This window comes from Diadema antillarum, unplaced genomic scaffold (genome assembly GCF_040938485.1).
Source record: "Diadema antillarum isolate AM-2024a unplaced genomic scaffold, OU_Dant_1.0 seq00000243_RagTag, whole genome shotgun sequence".
In the NCBI taxonomy this organism is placed as follows: Eukaryota; Metazoa; Echinodermata; class Echinoidea; order Diadematoida; family Diadematidae; genus Diadema; species Diadema antillarum.
Genome location: NW_027271287.1, coordinates 1,117,062 through 1,141,047, shown reverse-complemented (window position 1 = coordinate 1,141,047; position 23,986 = coordinate 1,117,062). Strand labels below are relative to the sequence as shown.

Below are 23,986 nucleotides of genomic sequence, written 5' to 3'. Positions count from 1 at the left end.
AGAAACTCGTCACGGAAGTACGGACTTTGCAGTCTCGCAGAGAGCGTAAACTGATTGTAGCAAGATTCGCGAATATGCAGTGGGAGGGCTGGACCAGTGATTAGCTGACCATTTCACCTCAGCGTCGCATCGACAAATTCAAAGGAGTCAGGATTACCATTTCAAAGAATAAGATGGTAAGTTTCAACCACTTGCATCGTTGTTGTTGTTGTTGTTGTTGTTGTTGTTGTTGTTGTGATAAGATTTGTCTGACTTCATTATGTGACAAGAAAGTGATAAATTTCATTATAAATGCATTTGTGATCTTGTTTATTTATTTATTTATTTATTTATTTATTGATCTATCTATCTATCTATTTATTTATCTATCTATCTATCTATTCTCTTTTTTTTTTTTGGGGGGGGGGGTCATAAACGTTGTATGGTGTTTTCAAGGATGACCGATTGGCCCTTGAGTCAAATACATGTTTGTGTTTGTATTTTGGCAATTCAACTTTGCAACCATCTCATGTTCATGCCGAACTCCATAATACTTCTTCACTATCTTCGTCTGAGCGACTGGCCAATTATTATCTGTGGCTGTCGATAGTGCAATTTTAGTTCATACCTTTTTCAGTCTGTGGTCTCGCTCTATAATTCTTTAGTCCGTTGCTCACTACTTCCCCCCTCCCAACACAGGAGGAAGTTTGATTTAAGTTTAGTTTAGAATTAAGAATTATAACGATCATTCTCTAGGTTTTCTAACACTTCTGGTCACAATGTCCCCACCAGAATAAACGTTGATCTCAGTTCAGTTTGTAATTCTTGTCAATGTACATCCAGTTTCCTATAACCAGTGCATGATTACACACTTCATTGTGTGCACCTATCACCTGCACCCTTGAACTCCATGACTTTGCTTGCACGTCAGTCTCTTACCTTTATATTCTCCGTTTCTTGTCACTAAAATGGTTACTGATATCCCCCATCACCCTATTTGGACAAGAATACTTTGATATTTTGTAAAACGCATATAAGAATGTCGTGAGCTTATTTTTTTTTTTCTGACGAATGGAATTGATAACTTGCAAGTTCTCATGCAAATACTGTAGTTTCGCCCAGCAGTGTTTCATATAACCAGTGACGAAGTCTACTTCTTCGCACACGGCTATGCCCAGTTTCTTTCTCTCTTTACCCATTACTGTGGTATTCTGTGATATTTAGCCACGAGAAAAGATCCATCAATAAAATGATATGACTATTGTGTTGAGACATTTTCAGAGCTTGAAAACACAATACTGTGGTGGCAAATAATTACTCTGGGGTTCAAAAAAAAAAGTCCCGTAAACACAGTCGAAACACGGTTGACAGGTTTATCGCATCAATTATCAACTTTGATGGAAACCTGCAAACTTCGCTCGAACCTATACCTACCGGTACACAGAGAGATTTTCGAACCGGAAAAATTCCTACGGGAACGGAAGCCACCCGCTGCTTTTTACGTGCGCCGAACTGGCCCGCTGGAAAGTAGTCCGTTGGTGGTACAGATTTCACGACGAAAACCTATCCACCCATATTTACCAAGGAATTACAAGGGAGGGTTTCATTTTTCTGCTTTTGGATGATTGTTTACTGTGATAACAGTAATCGAAGTGCTCTGTAAGCAAGATAACATTACCAATAGGAAAAGAAACGAAAAAGAACTTCTCTAGCGTCTCTCGTAAAATTCAGTCATAAAAACAAATGAGGTAACATTGTTCTTATGCATCTCTTGTACTGATTACAAAATCCATGATTTTCAGCAATAAAATGTTTGATTTATGGTCGAAGCTCGTCAAAGATCTTTGACGATCCCATCTCGACTGTTTCATATTTGATATTGTTCATGTTTCCTATTAAGGTGCATAAATATGGTTTCACTTTTAGCACGTGTCGATCAACTACACTTTTGTGCGCATTTACTTTGTTTAATGTCTGTAGAACATGAATGCAGCATTAATTCGTCACAACGTGATAAAGTAGTGGTTCTTTTTACGTCTAGTTAATGGGGTACAAACTAGACTGTGCATTTAGGACTCAATCCGCACCTGTGTAATCTCTGAAGAGATCATGTTTGTAGTGTTTCAGTGAAGTTTAAGTAATTATAATGTATAGTGGTGTAAGTTTTAATTCTCTTCGTTAGGATCCACCGAATTCCTATCATTATCATTGTTTGTTTAATGGACCGAACAGTTACAGGGAGTACAATCAAAACAATTCTGTTCAAAATACATTAATTCTATGGCGGAACTATATTATATACCAAACGTTGAACATCACGGACTTTTGTCAGTAACGTTTGTCGTAATTATGTTACATTTGATGCAATCACACAACATGATAATCTCCGAGAATGAATTCATATTCCCTTTGCATCTGGAGTGATGATTCCTGTTCATATCCTTTAAATTTTTAAGTGATCGATCACACACACACACACACACACACACACACACACACAAACAAACAAACAAACAAACAAAAACACTTCTGTCTGTCTTTGCCGGGGACTATGAGTCCTCTTAGTAATCATTCCGGCGTCGATAGTCTAGTGAACGGATAATGACAGTGACAATATGATACGTATTTCTAGCGTAAAATGGGTCACACTTTTGAAAGTTTTTGTTGTGCATGGTATCTCCTGTTTAGCTTCAAAATAGTCTTTTTTAGTCGTAATATAATTATGTTGTCCATTGATGATATTTCTTTTGTGATTTTATGCTGTGGATGGAATTATTAGCCATTATATCTATCAATAATTATTATAAAGCTTTATCAATCCAGTGTAGTGTGGTTAGTGGTCAAGCATTGTTGATTGAGGGCTCTCTTTGGGTCTTTAAACTACACCAAATAAATTAACATCGAGCATAGTATATGTATAGTATAGTATATTTACCACATAATATTTTAGATACACCATAACATACTTTGCCACAACAAAACATAAAGGGATGTTACTATGACAATCTCTTTTCAGTGATAAGAATGATACTTTATTTCTTGTTATTTCTATGAAGTTGATCACCTTCACGAATACTTTAAATTTGTTATACATGTACTCAGTATGCATTATATGTTCATGCATATCGATACACACCCAAAAATAAATGGCTGTAATTATTTATTAATTATTTAGTTATTTCATATCAAATAATTAAAAAAAGATTAAGAGACTTTTCATTGCTACGAACACATGAAATAAGAATCAATATTTCAATGTTCTAATTGATAAAAGATGCTGTTACTTCGAGGTTTTAATATTATGATGCATGCCTAGTACAATGTATAAAGAATCGCATGCATTTTGTGTGTATATCTGTGTGTGTGCGTGTTTGACTATGCACATGTTTTTTGTATATCAAAGGTTGCACAGTTCTCACCTTTTGTATAAAATGAAAGATAATAAAAATGATTCCTTTACATTCTTGAAACTATAATATAGTAAGTTGGGTCAATCTGGCATGTACAGTACACATAGAATGTCAACTGTCCACATTCCAAATTCGTGCACAACAGAAGTGCAAACGCACTCATAATGATAGGCATAACCGATAATTAGTTTTGTGTGTATGTGTGTATGTGTATGCATAAACACACATAGATACGTTATAAATCTGAGTAGATAACATGCTTCATTATACCACTGTTTAATTTCACATTCTAACTTTACAACAAGGCCGTGTTGCGTCTAATTTTAACATCAATCGGGAATTCATATACGCTCATTCCTGTGGTAGGCCCTTATGTATAGGAGAACTGATCCGTAACTGGCATATTGACTCGAGAAAACTTAAATTCAAAGATTCAAATTTTCCTGCTCTGTTGAACGCTTATTTTGATATCCATGTATGAAAGTGCAAAATTGTGTATCTTTGTATTCATCATGTTCATATGGATATTTTGATAAACAGATATACGCATATTATTTTGTTTAAATCAACGACTCTTGGGTCGAGCTGATTTTATTGCAACTGATTGACAAAATCCCTTCTTCGACCTAAATAACCACCGATTATTCAATGTTTTTAAGTCATAGCCATGATCATACCTTAGTATGTATGCCCATATTTTTTTTTAATCATGCATAGCCATTGTTAAAAAAATTAAACAAAACAAACTCTGAATGATCGGCGCTTATTTATGTCGATGAAGTACAATTGTCAATCAGATATACGCACTTCTGTCACTCGAGATGATATCAGTTCATCTCACTCCGTCCTTTACTCTTTGCTTTAAGCACTGCCATTCATGTCACATTATTTAAAATTTTAGTGGAATGTATCAGTGTGCGCCTTTAACTCTTTCTGTGCCACGCATGTTGGACATCGCGCACAACGATTTAGGTTTTCTGTGCTAATTGGCACTGAAAGTACAAAAATGGTTAAGTAATATCAGATCATTTTGGAGTTGTTGTTCTGCACTTTTTACACTTTTGATTACATATTTTGCACATAAACATTCACTTTATTCTGTCACTTTTTTTTTATGTTCACGCCTATAAGGCATTCGAATGTAAATCAAATTTTCAGCTACCATACAACACACGTTCAAGTGAATTGTTCTAAAAGATGATAAAACAGCCTATGCACTCGACAACTTTTTTTTCACAATTAAAAGCCACAACAGCTTATTCGGAGGTTAAAAAAGTGCAAACTGATCGATGAATCAATCTTGTTTGTTTGTTTGTTTGTTTGTTTGTTTGTTTAGTTGTTTTGTGTGTGTGTTTGTGTGTCAATTGCAAGAAATAGTGGGCATGGATGGGAGCCTTTATGATTCTTCTGAGCGCAATGTTACTCATTTGAGTTTTTCTTTTTTCGTTCTCTTCCAGATCTGTGCAATCACCTCTGACAACTTCCTGTTCACGTCGGGCTCTTCAACTTTCATCCAAGTTTTAATGACAACTACCTTCACTTCAGGAGAAACAGGAGACACAGCCTAACTCGCCGAGCGGGAAATTAAGCCTTATTGTCCCGATAGTAATTTTCGAGATATCGCTTGCTGGTGCATTTCATCAGTTAGAATAGTGTCGTGACGGTGTCTCGTCAGAGGGTGGCCTTGGTGTCGAGTTCGAGTACCATCCTCTGAGGACGTCAGAACACTTTGTTGTAATGATGATGATGGAAGAATCGCACTCCGAATCGGCGCTGTACTCTACACCGACTTGCGTCCAACTTGGCATCCCCCTCCCAGATTGTCCGGCAGGAATGTACCCGCTACGAGACCCCAGCCATCCGGCTGCCACCAATCCTGAAATTCAGTTTCCAATGCCGAACTACCTCGACCCCCGCTACGCGAGCTCGTTCATCAGCCACTACGGTCACAGCTACGTGCCGCTGCCCAACCCGTTCGGCTTCTACGACCTCGAGCCGAGTTTCATTCGCAGGAGAAACGAGCGCGAGCGCGAGAGGGTTCGGAATGTCAACGAAGGCTACGCCAGACTTCGGGAGCACCTGCCCTGCGACAACCCGGAGAAGCGCATGAGCAAAGTAGAGACACTGCGGCTTGCCATCAAATACATCAAGCATCTTCAGGGAGTGTTGACCGACACGGACGAGGGGGAGAAGGAGAACAACTGTGCGGAACCGGAAGAGAAGGAAAGTGGTTACCATAGCAGCGAGGGTGACGAAAAATGAAACAGATTGTAAACACTCATTAAACTATAGTTACAACTGCTCGAAATTCGTAGTTAACTGAAGAAACTACATGACTTGCCACGCCCAACAATTTATACACGATATATACTGAATTGTTGTCGACTTCGATCGTTCTTATTCTTGGATTTACGTATCTCACCTATGATATGCATGATGACTGCATCACTTCGACATTCAGTGTCAGTTATCAAGAATTAAAATCCCAAACGGGAGGACATAATCATGAAGATCGCTCATTCCTTGAGAATTGAAAACTTCGACACTGTTCGAGAGCCAGTAAGTTTTACATTTCCATTGAATGTTTGTGCCCTGGTTGAACCCACAAAACAACAAAATCTCAGTTTGGGCTTTATTTGTCATGAGCAAATAGTGTTCTAGATTCTTAAGAAATAAATAATCTCATGAATTTACTGCAGCACACCTGTGCGATAAATGACATGAGGAAACACTTAGAATAATGTGTGAACAACGGCAAAATTTTGAATTTATAAAACATGTTGATGCCCTTATATGCCATGGTTATTTCAAACACGAACAGGAAATGTGCATATAACGAAAGAATATAGATTATCTGTTTTTATAGAAATTTGGTGCCGACGACGAATAATTGTTTGAATCAGCGTTTACCCTCTTCTATGATTTCAAATCCACTTATATGCGCAACTTGCTAGATTAACAAAAATCGGCAAGTGGTTTTCCTGAAACAGAATTTTCAAATACTCTGATAAGAATATGCACTAATATTCCATCGCTGACTCTTGTAGAAAATGGTTCCGGCAAGAACTTGAGTCTTGGTGATTCCGCGAAATACTTCAAGCTAATAACTTGATGAACAGACGTAGATCGATAGATCGTGTGTATATCAAGACAACTGTGTGCTCAACAATGTGCAATCGACTTGTATATACTTGTAAATATTAAAACAAACGATTTTATTTAAGGCAGAAAGTGTGCTATGCTATTGCACAAAAATATAAGGAATCTTTCGTGTATCTTACATATTGTTCAGCAGTATGTAATAACTCTGTACGCGTAGTTTTGATGTGGATGTACGTGTTCCTCGTTGCAATAACATTTTCCAGGTTGGAAAAAAAGGAAAATGTTTTGACATTAAGCAAATCTGTGTTTCTGCAGTATTCATTTTCATGTGAAATACGACACTGGTTTTCTGCAATGACAATTTTCTCGAGAAACATATGATTTCACGAACAACGAGAAATGTTCCGTAATTGCATTCCCTGAGCTCTGTTTCATCGATTAGGGCCCGATTGCCGAAAAATTGCAGCTAATTATCCTGTTTGACAGTATTGATTAGTATATATATATACATCGACTGTCAGCAGTCACAAATTACCCAAAACGATGTCATGTGTCCTTAAATGTAGAGTAAGAAAAGCGAAGTTAATCTCACGTTATGATGTTGAAAGATACACACTTAAAACGAAGAGTTTGAATACAACATGAGTTAAGCGCCATTTCAAAAACATTTTGAAGTAAGTCTATGGTAAGATAGGGCAAAATGAAATCTTTCCAGTGATACCTCACTTGTCAAAAAACAAGGAATATCCTCGAAGTTAGAGTTGAAAACACACCATAATTTCTTGTTATGTTCTGTTTGTTTTAATCAGCTTTAATCGTAAATATTTCATTTTAACTAGAATTGTGTTACCTCCTTTTGCGATCAAACTCTTCAAATATAGATTTTTTATCACCGCTCATCATGTGGTCTTGCATGGTTAACATAATGATTTTTTTTCGATGAAGTAAACATGGATAAATTACTCACTAGATTCTGTCAATGTCGCCAAATGGGTACCTTTCCATTGCTTCTTCCTCTTTTTTTTTAATAAATGCAAATAAATGTCCACTTTTCGTCATGACTCGGTGATATTCCAATATTTTGTATTTCTGTAAAGTGTAACAAGATGTGTGTTGCATGCTAGATTGTTCTACCAATATGGTATCCTTTACAAAATTTTGTATCAAAGATCGCTCTAGTAGGCCTATAGTTGTTGGTGTTTTTTAACATTACGTCCTTTCAACTCCACTTGTTGTTTAGGGCATGGGTTACATGAGGACATTAAGTCACTTCGTGAAAAAAAAAAAGCCCCAGCAACTATTCAATTTCCATCGCGGTGACGTGGGTTCATGACCCGAACACCTCCAAGTCATATCTTGAGAATGGAAAAAATATGTTCCTCGATTAACTTTAAACAGGCATTGCAACCGCGTACGGGTTTCGGATTAGATCTAATAACAGTTTTTCAGAGAGTGTACTGAGAAAGTATTGGGCGGGAAACTTGAACGTGACAGAAGGCAACAGGTGTTACGGTGGTATAGCGTAAAGAAGAGTGTAAGTAATGAAGCATGCTAAAAACACATTATGGAACTATTTCCTCTCTTCACCTTCAAATCTATAGGCTTGTCTTTGAACATCGTATCACACCTTTTTGAATAATGAACCTGCAAATAGCAAGATGAAATTAATCACAAATAAGACTCTGCTTGCAAGGATTAGTGCGCGAGAGAGGTATACTTCTATAAAGTTTTGTAATACCCTAATGATGTATCTTACGTGTTATTATTATCTTAATGGGTCCACATTTGTCGCAAGAACAAACATTTGGGATTTGCTCTTTCAGGACAGTAAAGTTTAATCATTCAATGCGATCACCATAAGTCACTGATGATCAGGGCATTTCTGTACAAAACGATGTAAAATGGTATTATGTTACGCTCATCCACTTTAGAAGATATAAATATGTGTGTGTGATGTGCGTGTGACTGTGTGTATAATAAATTGTATATAATATAGATATACATATCTATGCATACCTACATACATATACATATTTACATACACAGATATAATAATGTATATATTCTTAAATGGTGGAGCATTGTAGCTACATGTATATGTATTTTCAGATTATCTATATATATACACACACAGACTCACACAGACACACACACACACACACCCATATATATATATATATATATATATATATATATATATATATATTCATTCATTAATTTATTTCAAGTGTAGTCTAGTGTCATCTACGACGTAAAGTTTTAATAAACACTGAATATCGGTGTTTAAGTACGTCGATGAAGGGCAATATGTCAATCGATTGCAATTACGCACATTTGCACAGACTTTCAATTTCATAGAATGTGTCAAGATATGTCGAGAAAGGAATTGGTAGAATATTCAGTAGATGAATAAATGGTGTGAAATGCTATCAACTAATTCACTCACCTTAACCACACATCGGTCGTGGATAGAACAGCACATCAGCAAGAGAGGGGGAGGGGGTTACATGGCATAGTCCATGTTTTGCATCAACAATGAGATAAAATCTATTGATTCAAGAGCAATACTTCTCATTTTTATATCAAAGCAGGTATGAAGACATAGTGTGCTGCCCACGATACGATTTGGCTTTAGTAATCACACATGCTTCGATGGAAAGAAAGTAATAGTACTAATCGGAAGAGCACGCGGATCAAAGCACATAATAAGGACAAACAATACCTTACGAAGCTAGTGTAATCTTTCTTCTCTTGTTTTTCTTTTATGCTCCACATAACACTTCGTCTAATTTAACATCTGTCTTTTAATATTTTTTCCATTGATTAGTTCCATTGTGGAGGGTTTTTTGGAAATAAAGTATATGATGTAGATATATGTATATATATAAACATACATATATATGTATATATATATATACATACTATATATATATACATGTATATATATATGTATATATAAACACACATACTGATATATATTTATATATACGAGTGAGTACGTGTGTGTGTGTGTGTGTGTGTTTGTGTGTATTTAACACTATTCTTATAAACTCATATGTAATATCTTTTTCTTCCGTGACTACAGTTATAGTTCTACCAAACTTTAGTGAGTTTTTCATGCTATAGACCCCAATAGGTCAACTATCATCCCCCGTTCACATAACATACACACACACACACACACACACACACACACACACACACACACTTTAGACCAACAAAAAAAAAACCACGGCCAATGTTCATAAAACGCATTTCAATATCTGACATCTACTTATTTTTAACTTTTACCCTCAATTACATTTTTACGATATTATATGGGGAATGCAGTTGCCATGAGTTGTTACTGCATTATAGAATCAAGGAAAATATAGCTGGTATTTTTCTCACCTCCAAAAAAAACGTCAATATCAATTAAAGTGGTTTTTTGGTCAAAAAGAAATGGAGCATCAATAATGCGATGACAAACTTTCTGAGAATATACAAACGTGAATAAGAAAACTTTATTCCTCTTCGATTATGTTAAGATTTTTGTTTTGTTTTTATTTTTGGATTTCTTTTGAATACATTTTCCAGTATCTTATGAAGAAAGTAAAGAAGCACGACATACTCGTAAATTCATGAGTTTGCACAATAGTGACTGTCCATATTAATTTATTATACAGTAAATATAATCTCTTTTTTTAGGCAGACTGCGATGTTAAAACAGGTATAGGATTCTTTAAACACCGTTAAACCTATAAACGAGGAAAAATAGGTGGCATTGATAGACTCTATAAGGGGGATTCAGTTTTTTTGAGATTTGAATTTATAGAGCATCCTTCTTATGTCTATAAAAAAAAAATCACACATTCACTAAATCTTATGTTGGATAACTAACACAAGGTAGATGATTATAATGACTGAAGAAAAATAAAACCAAATTTGCTGAATATATACATGAACCTCAAATACTACATCACGTACCAACGATCAAGTCTTTTGTGAAACATTTATAATGATCATGAGACAATTTACAAGTATACAGGCTCCGGAAAACCTGATATGTAACATAGAGGCAAAACCTAAAAACGATTCATGAGTTGTGAACATGGATAGAACCCTTATGAGATTACGTGAGAAAAGTGTGCTTTCGAAAATATGAAACAAGAAAATTGAAGAGTACATTATCATCTCTAAAATGCTCATCATGTGCCGTTACGTCATCAGCGTCATCCTGTGGTGCTCATAGCACAGTCATACTAAAGATTATTTTTTCTGTTTGTATGAAGTATAAGAAACATTCTGTCTATTCATATAAATCTATTTTTTATTTTTTTCCATTGAACATGATATAGGAAAATTACAAATGATTTTGAGTAAACATTGGTTGACTGTAAGATGGAAATTAGACGTGTTTAACGAATGCAGGGTATGTGTACATGGTTTCAATCTATGAGAATGTGTAGTTAGTATGATGTCATAAACAAAGACAAGCAGTCTTGTCAGCGGGTGATTATGACGCTGACATTAAAGGAGACTTCCGGATGATTTTCAAATTTTAAAGCATTTGGAATATCTCATATTGGTGATATTGACATGCAGAGTTTAAGAATCTTTAGTGATTGTAATGAGGAATAAGAACGTTTTCAAAGTTCATAAAAAGTTACAATGAACGAAGACGATGACATATACAGCAGCTTCACCATAAGAATGCATGATGGATGCTGAAGAAAGCAGAACAAAAGAAGAAAACATACATAAATTCTACACATGTGAAGTTGTTATGCATGTGGCTTGGTAATGGATTACATTGCTACAGTACTGGAGCCTCCTATGTCATCATCCTTGTTCAGTGTAATTTGTTTTGGGGGTTTTAGGAGCACTGTTTTTTTTTCCTAGTGACTATAATAAATTCCATAAATCTATACATGACACAATCGATGTATGTACAATATGTGAGATTATCAAAATCATCTGGAATTCGCTTTTAAAGTAATGAAAGCTCTGATATAAGTCATCACGAGGTTCGTTCAAACGTTCGTGTTTACTCTTCAGATTTTGCTACTTCAGAAATCCAAACCGAATTCCCCTCTTTCCTTCAGAGCGTCAGCGGAGACATCGACCTCCTGTGAAAGGCGAAGACAGCCAGTCTGACGTGACGACAACTTACCAACCTCCGATATGACTTTTTTTTTCCTATCCAACAAATAAACCGAGGCAAATAATGACTGATTTCCATGCATTTGGTGCCAGGAGTTGACGGCTAAATTTGACTCGTTCTTCTCCATCTTCTTTTCACATTTCACACTCTCTTTGACGGATGCAATATTAGCTGTGTAGCCATGGTGGGTGTCTACAAACTTGCACGTGGTCGCTATAGAGACTCCGAGCATCTCCGTATGCATAATTGCTACCCGGCTGCCCACGTGCGCGCGCCGTGCACCTCGTCCTCTCGCACGTGCTCTTCGCTCGGTACAAGGCTTTGCTATTTATTCTCTTGACGTGGTGTTCGTAGAGAAAACAACCCAGAGGACGTTTAAACAAGTAAGAAACCCCTTCCTCGAATGATGAGATTCTTAGAGCTCGCGTGGAGTGTCAGTAATTCTTGTAAGAACACGCTCCCCCTCCCCCCCCCCCCTCTTCTCTCTATTCCTCTCTTTCTTGTATGGCATTCCTGATATGAAAGACAGCAAAAACAGAAGATAAGGACTTAAACCTCAGACCTTCCACTGAGTAGGCTGGATGGAGTTTTAAATTTGAGACGCTCAGGCGTGCGCGAGAACAAGTCTTTCCAACGTCGGAAAGAATCGAATCGGCGCCTTCATTTCCGCGCCACACGCAACGTTGTGTATGTTTGGGACGGGTGGATGACGGGTATGGCGCGTGGGCGCTCTCCCAGAAGACAGCGAGACGAACAAGAGCGGTCCCCTCTGATCCGTCGGGTGTAACAAGTAGTTTGGTTGGGCTTGTGTAACAGCGGCGGTAAGTCAGTTTACTCGAGAACGACTGGACCGCATTCAGTGGTTCGTGGTATGCTGTCTAGTTAGAGACCGCGATGATCTTGAATGACGTGTAAAAAAAGAAAGAAAAAATGTTCCACTGAAATCGTTAGGATTCAATCTCGAAGCATGGTGTCCTTTGTAGAAGGTGATTAGCAAAATCAAATGATAAAATTGACGTTGTGACATGAGTATGGAAACTGCAGGTAAAAGGGGGTGTAATGGCGGCGTAGGTGGTGACATGGTGACTTGGGTGATTACAGGTGCACGGGGAATGGCCTGATTGCATAATCTAATATTTATGTTTTGTGGCATAAGTGTTTACAAGGTGACATATAGTGATAACATAGTGACAAAGGAAATTAATGACGTTATGGCGACGTGGAAAATGACAACATGAAGTCAAAGTGGAGATATTACTTTTAAAGGTTTAGTAACAAGGGTGGTGAAATGGTGGCATGGATTGGGTTATGGTGACATTGATCATGACGGCCAGGCAATATGTAATTGGTACAAAGGGGTTTAAATAGCATACTTTGAGTTCACTAGCATTTTTTTTTTAATATAATTATCTAATCGACTTCATGGCAATGTTATGTCACAGTGATTTCGATCTACGACCGAGCACCAAATATATTGTATATATGTATATGTATATAAACAAAGGCTGTAAAGATCTAGACATGAGAATGAGACAAGAAATACATGTAGGCCTACTTCATGACAGTTTTTTGTATACACCTTTGTATATAATACATATAATGGTTGAAAATGAATGGAAAGTGGTAATGTTATCTCAATGAGATCCGTAATCGACCGTCGATCCTTCGGCGCAGCGAATCTTTCAGTACTAGCGCAGCGAATCTTTCAGTACTAGCGCCTCCTACGGTGCAATATTTGCAATGGTGAAAGTACTAGTACTTTAGTGAAAACGAAATGAGGAAAATGCTTGATTGCTGCCGGTTGAATGTAAAGTTAGTCGATGACTCAGGAGCGATAGACATTGATATTTAAATGCATGTCAACACCTGGAGTAAACCAATGACTCTATTAAGCCCTGAAACGCTCACGAAAGAAGCGTGTCATTTCTGCATTATAAAGTTTTATGGAACGATCACAGCATTCTGTATGAATACATGACACTGCCATGTTACAATGCAAGTTATACGTTCAGACGGTGATCCTTAATTTGAGGATAAACGCTCGTAGTTAAGTATGGGGTACCAAGTGTAGCATATGCTCTCCTCGTCACGAAATTATAATTTTGTCAACGAAATGACAATTTCGTAACGAAATTGTAATTTTGTCGACGAAATAACAGTTTCGTCAGTCACAAAATTGTCATTTCGTTAACGAAACTGACGTTGTCACTAGTCTTGTCAAAGAAAAACAATTTCGTCAAGAAATGACAATTTCGTGACGAGAGAGACCACGCGACACTTGGCGCCCCATACTTAACTACGAGCTTATCCTTGAAGTTGGCTTATCCTTGCAGTTAAGGATCACGTTCCAAACATTACACTGATATAATACTTGTAAGCTTGACAGTCGTATATGAATTCATAAAGCGGCTTCATTTTGTTTTCATTTAATTTATTTTCATTTTATTTTCCAGAAAAGATGCACCTACAAAGAAAAAAAATACACACAGGGACCGAAATAATTTTACAAAATCAATGCCGTACATCGTTGTATAATAAAGGAAATACTGTGAACGGAAATGCAATTTTATGCTTATACGTGTGGCTTAGACGACTATGCCGAAACACAGTCGTTGAAAATGGAAGGGGCTGCTGGAAAGCTTCTTAGTATTGATACAAATGACAGGGTTGGAGCGAATTAATAATTATCATCTCACACATGCAGTGAGCTAAAACTATACATTTATCAATACATGTACAAAGGTTTTTTAAAAAAAAAAAATCTAATTTTCTACACGCTGAAGTGCAGTTTAACGTTCGGTATATCGGTTTACAAACTTTCGGGTATTTCCAAGGAATAACTCAGAGTCTGTATTAAGAGAAAGGAATTAAGAGAAACAGGACGGATCAAACGAAGAATAATAAGACAGAGAGAGGGACAGAGGAAGAGAAGGAGAGAGATGGAGAGGAAGGAAGAGAAGGAGGAGGAAACACGTGCGAAATTTCTGAATGCGCTTCACGACAACTGTAAGCAAAGTGCAGTAAGTGAAATCAGGCTTTGAGTTCAAATATAGATTAGATAAACAATCTCTTTAATTAAGTCGATGTTGCCAAGTAGGTGAAAAAAAACAGGGGCAAAATAAAACTAAGCTAAACACACACACAAATCTTATATATCGAGGCTATGATATTGGCACGCATGCGCGCGGACAGCGTGCACGGGTGCGATTTGGAGGCGTGTGTCGAATATTGCCGCAGGAAAAAATATACACATCCCCAGCTCTTATGAATGGAGTGTGCCAAGCCATAACCAAAATTATGCCACGCCAAGTTTGCACAGAAATAAGAAGATGATAGCGCCGCCCGCGTTGGCAAAATGATTTGTCAGCCCGCAGGGCCGGGTTTGATGGAGTATTCTGTTATGAGATTCAGCCATCTCGTGATTATCGTGAGTGTGAGTTGAGGAGGGTGGTGCATGTGCATTATTTCGCGCGTGAGGGCGGTTTGCACTGAACGTCCTCACAAATGTTTACTTATTGTCTATCACGTCACGGCCAGTATTTATTCCACTCGATCAGCTACACACTTCCCATTGCAAGAGCACTGCCGGTATGTATGATGGGACAGCGTGAAGTTATAGGAGTGTGTGCGTGTGTGTGTGTTTGTGGGGGGGGGAGGTGCTCCACATGGTGGAAGCTCTTAGGTAAATATATATATATATAAAGTATGTACTCTATACTAAACACTTATCAATAATTAAGGGAAAATTCTGTATTTCAGTAACAACACCGTAAGGGCAAAAGAAAGTACCAGAGCCAAAATGAAATACTGAACGTATAACTGGCAATAGTGAAATCGTGACAAATTTCACTATTGAGCATTGTGCAAATGCAGACTCGATTATAATAGGCCCTATCTATTGACATTAGAAGTGTTGGCAGCCATTCTTCAATTTCGATGATCAATCACTCATTTTTTTTAAAACAGATATCCTCCATTTTTACTCTGAATTTCAGAGCAAACAATCTACTAGGCGATTGCTTGATGTGCAGGTGTAAGATATGATCAATTTTGATAAATATCTATAGATTTTGATAGACATCTGGGCTCCTATCGGCCCAAGTACAAGAATGTTTGATAAGTGAATCACTTCAAATTCACCATAAAAAGGTGACAGGCATTAATACAATATAATGCACTATTTACAGAAGTGCAGTCTACACACGCATACTGCCTTTCTACACGCATTATATATTTAAGATTTGAAATTTCAAACCAAGATCAAGATATCTACCTTGTTCCATGAAAACTGGGATGATTATTGCTTGTTTAAGAGGTCCCTGCATGCAAAAATAATATACATCAAGGGTAATATTACAAAAATTTTCTTAATTTTTCTGCTCCCTGTTGAGCCCCACCTCTGAAAAAAAAATCGTCCAGCTGATCATCTTTATTTTTATTCCAGCTGTGATACCATCCGCCTGTAACACCTAAGCCGAGCACAGTTATGTGTTTTCACATTGGATTGCTATTACAACCTGAACATAGTTTTGGTCGAGAACTAATTTCCGGTTTTTAATTTTTTTTTTTTTGGTGAGATAATGAGAAATCTCTTATGAAATATGAAAGAGCATGTAATTTCATGAGGAATTCAACGTTTATTTGATGAAAATTGGTTTTGAAATGGCTGAGATATCCAAAACAGAGCGATTCTAATAAGTGTGGGACCCGCACTTTGTATTACGATCGCTTTGTTTTACTTTGTTTTTGGATGTTTCAGTCATTCCAAACGGGATTTTCATCAAATAAACTTTGAATTCCTCTTAAAATGTACGCTCTGTACTCTTTCATAAGTGTTTTCTTGGTATCTCGCAAAAAGTTAAAAGCCCAATTCTCATCTTCACCAATACTGTAGCATCCCTTAATCAAGGGATCGTATAGTTTTGGTTGAGACCTAATTTCAGATTTTTATCAGTTTTTGGTGAGATAATGAGAAATCTCTTATGAAATATGATAATCACAACAGAGTCACAGAGTCATGTTCTTTTTAACGCAAATGCTGACAAATTTTTGACGTAGCAATGAGTATTACGGCACATAACTGTATCATTCAGCTAAAGTGTTACAGGAGAATGAATTGCACAGCTGGATGAGAGCATAGATGATGTGAGGATTTTATTTTGGAGGTGGTTTTTAACAGGGGTGCAGAAGGAATTAAGACTTGATTTTTAATTGTACGGTATATCTTCATGAAGTATTTAATGATTTGGCTAAGTACAGACCAAAAGGCATCAATAGAGGTCAACATATTCCTTTGGATTGCAGGGACGCAGCCTTGTTCATTGCGAAACAGATTTTCACGTTATGACCGATAGAGGGCACTATTTCGACCCAGGTGGCCTTTTCTCTCTCGTTGCACCAGACCAGAGCCATGAGTCTTTCGGAATGGAAACAGATCCCCCGGCCAGGCAATATTGATTGATTGATTGATTGATTGATTGATTGATTGATTGATTGATTGATTGATTGATTGATTGATTGATTGATTGATTGATTGATTGATTGATTGATTGATTGATTGATTGACTGACTGATTGATTAGATTTGTCGGTGTCGGTGTGGTGAGTGAGTGGCGGGATTAAGGAGAAGCTGAGGAGAAAGTTAAAAAATATACGACAGAGAAAAATCGTGTTGCAGAAGAGATGTGTGTTGATTGTGAAGTCGTCACCACCTGCTATCTTGGGTCTCTCTGTGCCTCTCCACAAAATTGTAGAATGGCGCCCGCTCTGGCACAAAACCGAGAGAGAGTTGAATGAACTACATCTCTGATTATACCATTTGGACGTCATTGAGTAGGTACATTAATTCCCAATGTTTCCCAATGCTTTTCTGGTCAAGTTTGATGATAAGAATGAAATGATATGGCGAAATTCATGGGGTCTACCAGTCGCCATAGCCACATTTGTAGTTACCAGGTAAATTAAGTTTGAATGGCACGAACAATTTTTTTTTGAAAATCCAGTCTGTTTCATCTCCATACAAATTAAACAAAAAATTCAATTACATTTATATTTCACATAAATTTGAGATTATTATCATACTCATGTTGACTCTACTATTTGTTAGTATTGTATCATATCATCTTAATTTCATCTTTTACATGCACCTTTTCAATTTACCTTCTATCTTTACTAAGAAGGTTAGATTTATTTGCCTTTATCACAGTTTTGAATTATTGTTATTTTACACTACTGTAATGTCTACTTGTATGAATGATAGTAATTGAAAACATCTGCAATTCAGTCTTTGGCTGTCATATATGGGTACTGAATTGAATTGAACCGAGTTGAATTGAACTGAATTGAGCTGAATTGAGCTGAATTGAGCTGAACTGAATTGAATTGAATTGAATTGAATTGAATTGAATTGAATTGAAATGAAATAAAATGAAATGAAATGAATGGAATGGAATGGAATCGAATGGAATGGAATCGAATTCAGTTGAATTGAACTTTTTACCTTGTATCTTTACTTAGAAAGTTAGATTTATCTTCTTTTATCAAAGTTTTGAATAATTGCTATTTTAGACTACGGTAATGTCTACTTGTATGAATGATTATAATTGAAAACATCTGCAATTCAGTCTTTGGCTGCCATACATGCTTTTGAATAAAACATGGTTACTGAATTGAATTGAACTGAATTGAGCTGAACTGAATTAAATTAAATTGAATTGAATTGAATTTCACTGAATTGAATTGAAATGAAATTAAATGAAATGAATCGAATCGAAATGAATTGAATTGAACTGAATTGAATTGAATTGAACTGAACTGAATTGAACTGAAATGAAATGAATTAAATCAAAGTAGATTAATTTGAATATAATATCATACAACTGAATATAATTAAATAGAATTGGATTGGATTGGATTAGGTGTGCGCATTCGTTTCGTTTTTCTCCTCTCATCCAGAGATGGGCCGAATAACTAGTGGTTCATGCAGTGCTTAAACAAACAAAAAATCAAAACACACACACACACACACACACACACACACACGAGCAAAACACACACACACACCTTTCAAATTTCACAATTAGAGTGAAATCAGTTTGCAAGCTCAGACATGAAACAGGAAAGACAATAGTCGTGGTCACACTGGCAAAGGATCGCGAAGGTATACAAGATCTCGATCTTTTACCAGGGTGACCGCGGCTAATGAGATTTTCCCGCATTTTGATACTCTTTTTAAAAAATCTCAACAATAGCGTGACCGTCTATGGAGAATTATTTATAGAACGTCAACCCCATAGTTGAGCCTAGGAGATGTGTAACCCCTCTTCCACCTCCCTGGTCAAAATGCTGGTTGAGCGCTTCTATGGAGTAACGCCCTCTATCGTCGTAACTGTACCATCACATCTTACCGCTTACCGCTCTGTAAAAACGTCTCCTGTTAGTAGAACCTCGACGCTTTAGAATAATTGTGAACCTGGATCACAAAACCATAAAAAAGTCGTTAGACATGGATATGCCCTTTAAAAGGGCAGATTCTAAGCTTTAAAGTAATGTATAACACAAAAAAGGGTGTTACCTATCAAAATAATGGAAAGAAAGTAGGACTTACACATTCTGGAAAAGTGTGGACAGTGTACTGAGAAAAGAGGCTTTGAAGTTTATGGTCTATTTAGTGCTTAATCTAGACTGTAACTGTGCTGAGCTCTGTGCAAGGATGCAAGGAATGAATAGATTATCATTTTTGAAAATCACTCTTGAGAACTAAAGAGCACTCTTGCCGAAACGCCGGGAGTGGGTATACATAAGAAAGGATACGCGGTGTCTGCCACCAAGGAATTATCAGATTAAGGGGGAATTCACTGAGCTGTTGCTAGCTATAGGGCAAGTCTCCGGCAAGCTTGGTAGCTGTAAGGACAACCTTACAAAGCATGCATAAAGTCTGAATACACTACATAGAACCGCTCTTCGGTCTCCCTGGAATCATAGTATGGTGTCTGTGAAAGTCAAAACTGATGATGGTAGGAACTCCCACAGAGGACAATGACCCTGACACTGAAGAGACAGCCCTGTGGAAATATGAAAATAAACGATCATCCATGATTATTATGAATAATTATCATAGCAATTTATTCTGCTACATAGTGATTATATCACACTTTTTCTTTATTTATTCATATATTTGCTTATCTTATCTCTCTCTCTCTCCCTATATTATATATCTATATACTACAGTACACAAATGTATATACATATACATATGTATATATATTGTTTGTTTGTTTTATCAGTTTGTTTATTTATCAATCTATCCATCTGTCTATATACCTGTCTGACTCAAACTGTTGTCATTGCTTAGTTCAGCTTTATTTCTGCATTTCATTTTCGATACAATATTAAAAAGAAATAACAACGTGCCGGCTTAATCATTCATGTGGTACAATCGTAGTGAAAACGTAGGACCTAGAAAGAGGGGGAAAGGCATGATGCAATGTCAGATTGACGGTACAATAGCAGAGGCAACAGTTGGAATGAAATTTTGAAGAAAAAAAATGGAAATACGAAGGTTACCTTGTTTATCAGCGTCATTTTTACTGGTGTTACTTGCGCTGGTATCCTACTATCATAATTATCATTACCACCATCACAAACATCAGTAACTGTTTCTCCACGAATGTTATCTTATTTTTATCGGTTTGCGAAAGAGATACCCAACGGATCCACCGTTAAATGGTCTTCAATCTCAGTTGTCTTTTACGCACTTACAGTGATTAAAACATTTGATTATGACCAGGAAAACAGCAGATGGCAGCATTTGCAACACGAAGTCTGAAAAGTAGAAAGGTAATAGATAAAGGTCAGAAGAAGTATACATAAATGATTGCATTTTATCTCGCAGAACAGAGGATAGACAAGATATCTGAAGAGTTTAAATCACCTCTTTACAATTCAAGAGGTGAAGGTGCTTCAACTTTTTTTTTCTACCAGCTCTGTAAGTCAAGCTAAAAAGGTACATGCAAAGACATAATGTCATAAGTTTTTTTTTTATCTCGGCAATCACATCAATACAACGTATCATTATCCTTGTGGGACATCATCCTTTTAGCTTATCGCCCTTTCATATAGAATAAAAGACGATTATGATATTTAAAACCATAAGTGATTCTTTTGATAATCTGACGTGATCTGAATATATTGTCACGCTGAATCGAAGCTAAACATGGCGGTAACTTGCAAAATCAGATCCTCATCAGCAGAACTGGAAGTATAATGAAGCCTTGCCTTTATAATTCATGATACAATCAAGAATGTGGTACAACATAAGAAAGGAAGACACAAGCTGGCACGATTACGACCCGAAAGAGGTCGAAGTGGTCATAGTCGATCCGATCATATCCCATAATAACTTATTCCTATTATATACGTCCAGTATAGTAACGACCATTAAGTGCAGATGAAATTTTATCGTTTGTCTTACGACGTCATAATGTGCGTCAGTAAGGCACTCTACTGCTCTAGGGCTAACCAACATCTAGCTTGGGTCCATTTCACACTCGAAAACTGACGGCGATGTAAGAAGTACATAGATTTTTTTTTGCTGTTGTTTTGTTGTTTTGTTGTTGTTTTGTTGTTGTTTTTGCTTTGTTCTTTTTTGTTTTTTGTTCTGTTTGTTTGTCTGTTTTTTGTTTTTGTTTTTTTGTTTTTTTGTTTTTTGGTTGTTGCTGTAATACAATACTAGTGTATTGATGCAGGCTTCCGCAGTTGTGGCAAATTATTGTTCTCGCAACTTGACGAGTCATACCATAGACGTCCCTTTCTATACGACGAGTGTACTGAAGCACTCGTGGTGAAGCTGCCAATGACATTCCTCACAAAGCAGTACAGTCAAACCTGCCTGGAGCGGTCACCTGTATATAACGGCCACACTTTTCGTCTCCCCTGGGTGGCCGCAATAGACATACTTTCCACTGTACACAGTCACTATCATGACTATCTCGCTTGTGTGAGGACGAAACACGTCGGGCAGTATAGTAATGCTTGAAACATGTTGAAAAGCAACCTACCCCTCGGAATGATCTACGGAAACTAGCCCCACACAGATGATCCTTATTTGAATTGATGTGAATGGGGCCTAGGTTAATACCACGAATCTAGACAGGGTCGTGTATATTTTTATGCGAATGATCTCTTGGGAAATTGCCCTACATCCGGTGAATCTCATCTCTGCAGACTTTGAACGATGTCATCTTATTGGAGATGCACATTGACTTTTATGATACGCCTATTAAACCCAACCTCGTTTATAGGCGTCATTTCTGTCCATATTGCACGATATTATAAGTCACCCCAACCTCAGTGAGCGGTGCGGCTACTCAGTATCACATCGATTATCGCCAGTCGGTAACCAATCGGATTTGCTAGGATTATTTGTTTCTATGGTTACTGAAAATAATCTAAATATGAAAAAGAATGAATATAGTCTCTTGATGAAAGAAGGTGAGTAAGCCTTGGCACAGAGTAATCAAGTGCTGTAAAATAGAGAAAGAAATGTTAAGGAATACGAATGCACTGACACAGGCTTGAAAATCAGTTTACTGTCGATGCCCCCCCCCCCTCTTTTTAGTGAAAAGTACACAGTCCCTCTACTAGTCATTACTGGCATTATTTATTATGTGAAGAGTAATATTATTCCCTCTGCATTCTGAAAGAGGTAAGTCAAGTGATTTTTCACAATGGTAGAAGAGTGAAAATAATTAATATACATCTGGGTTTCAAGTCCCGGTTGCTCCATCAGTGAATGCACAAATTTTGAAAACGTCAAAGACGGGGAGAGATCAAAATTGCGGGTGCCATTTAAGAGATAGATTACCATTAAACCGAATTAGAAGAAAGTACGACTGAAGATCACATAAAATACTGTACATCACCAGCGGGCTATCATCTATTAGTATATCGTAATCGACATCAGGATTTGCTGAAGGAAACTGTCCAAAGATGCGGATTTGAAATGAAAATGCAAATATCGTGAAGTGGAAAGGTCTGCAGTTGATGAAGCTCCGGAGGTCTCAAAAGGTGTCTCGACCTCCCTCTTACTTTATCTCTCCATCTCTCATTTGTAGGATATATATATATATATATATATACATATATAATATATGATATATGTGTGTGAGAGAGAGAGAGAGCAAATGAGAGCAATATAACACAAGTAAATCCGATTGCGAGAAAACCCTTGATTAATATGGCATATTATGACAATACACACACACACACATGAAAAAATGTTATGTATATACAATGTATATATATATATATATATATATATATATATATATATATGTAGTTTCTGCTCGGAGACCAAGAAAATATCGGTTCACAACAGTAGTTCATAAGAAAACTCCGTGAAAGACGTATAGTTTTGACTTGACAAAGCTATATGGGCGAAAATTGGTCAAAACTACGTCTTTCACGGAGTTTTCCTATATGTATGTGTATATATATATATATATATATATATATATATATATATATACATATACGAGAGAGAGGGAGAGGAAGACGGATAGAAGCAAATGTGTAGGCAGGATACGTGTTATATTCGTCATTATATGGTTTCCGGCTGATTGACAAACGTGATCTGATGAAGCTGCGGAGCGTGGATGGAATAATGTAAGCTGCATGGAATGACGTATTCCCTGTGACTGTGCATGGTTTCGTACGCACTCCCCTTTTCTGTTTTTGTTTTTGTTTTTGTTTTCGTTTTTTGTTTCTTCCGACATTAAGGTTAAAGTCAGTTCGGAGATATACAGACGCTGGCATGTCGTATCTTGTTAATGACTGATATTCGCAGATATATTTTTTTCTTTTTCTTTTTAAAGACCGATGTAATAAGACTTTTCCAAAAAAAAAAGAAAAAGGAAAAGAAAGGGTATTTGCCAGGGGTATTTGTTCATTATCTGTGGCGGGGTCGGTATCCGCTATTCACTAAGTACTATGGGGGATGTTGAGACGATCTGTCATCACAAAGTAGGAAGAAGAACGGAAAATTTCAAGTCGATTAAATGCATAATGAGACTGTGAGACGCCTCCAGGCTGTTAAAAACAAAATTTTCAATAAGGGTTGAATTAGCGGTCCTCCCATAGAGCCCTTCAATTTCATCTGATACAAAATGTCATGCGTTATTATGTCTTTTTCAAATGACATTATTAAAGGACATTCGGAATATCTCGAAAGAGTGGAGTATTACCTCGAACATATATTAGACATTTAAGTCATGTTGGTGAGTGTAAAGAGTAAGTAACAGCAAACGAAACTCTAACACTCGCATGTGATTCACGATTCAGAAAGAGTCGAAGAA

General features: G+C 36.9%; 1 protein-coding gene across 1 annotated transcript; it reads left to right on the top strand.

Moving 5' to 3' along the window:
• Positions 1-5,126: 5,126 nt before the first annotated feature.
• On the top strand, positions 5,127-5,651 carry LOC139729463 (achaete-scute homolog 5-like). Its single transcript, XM_071640386.1, has one exon. The coding sequence runs from the start codon at positions 5,127-5,129 to the stop codon at positions 5,649-5,651; it is 525 nt and encodes a 174-aa protein (XP_071496487.1).
• Positions 5,652-23,986: the final 18,335 nt, after the last annotated feature.

Bases quoted from the DNA above. Each gene is read 5' to 3' on its own strand.
- LOC139729463 (XM_071640386.1), top strand. From the start codon at position 5,127: ATGATGATGATGGAAGAATCGCACTCCGAATCGGCGCTGTACTCTACA.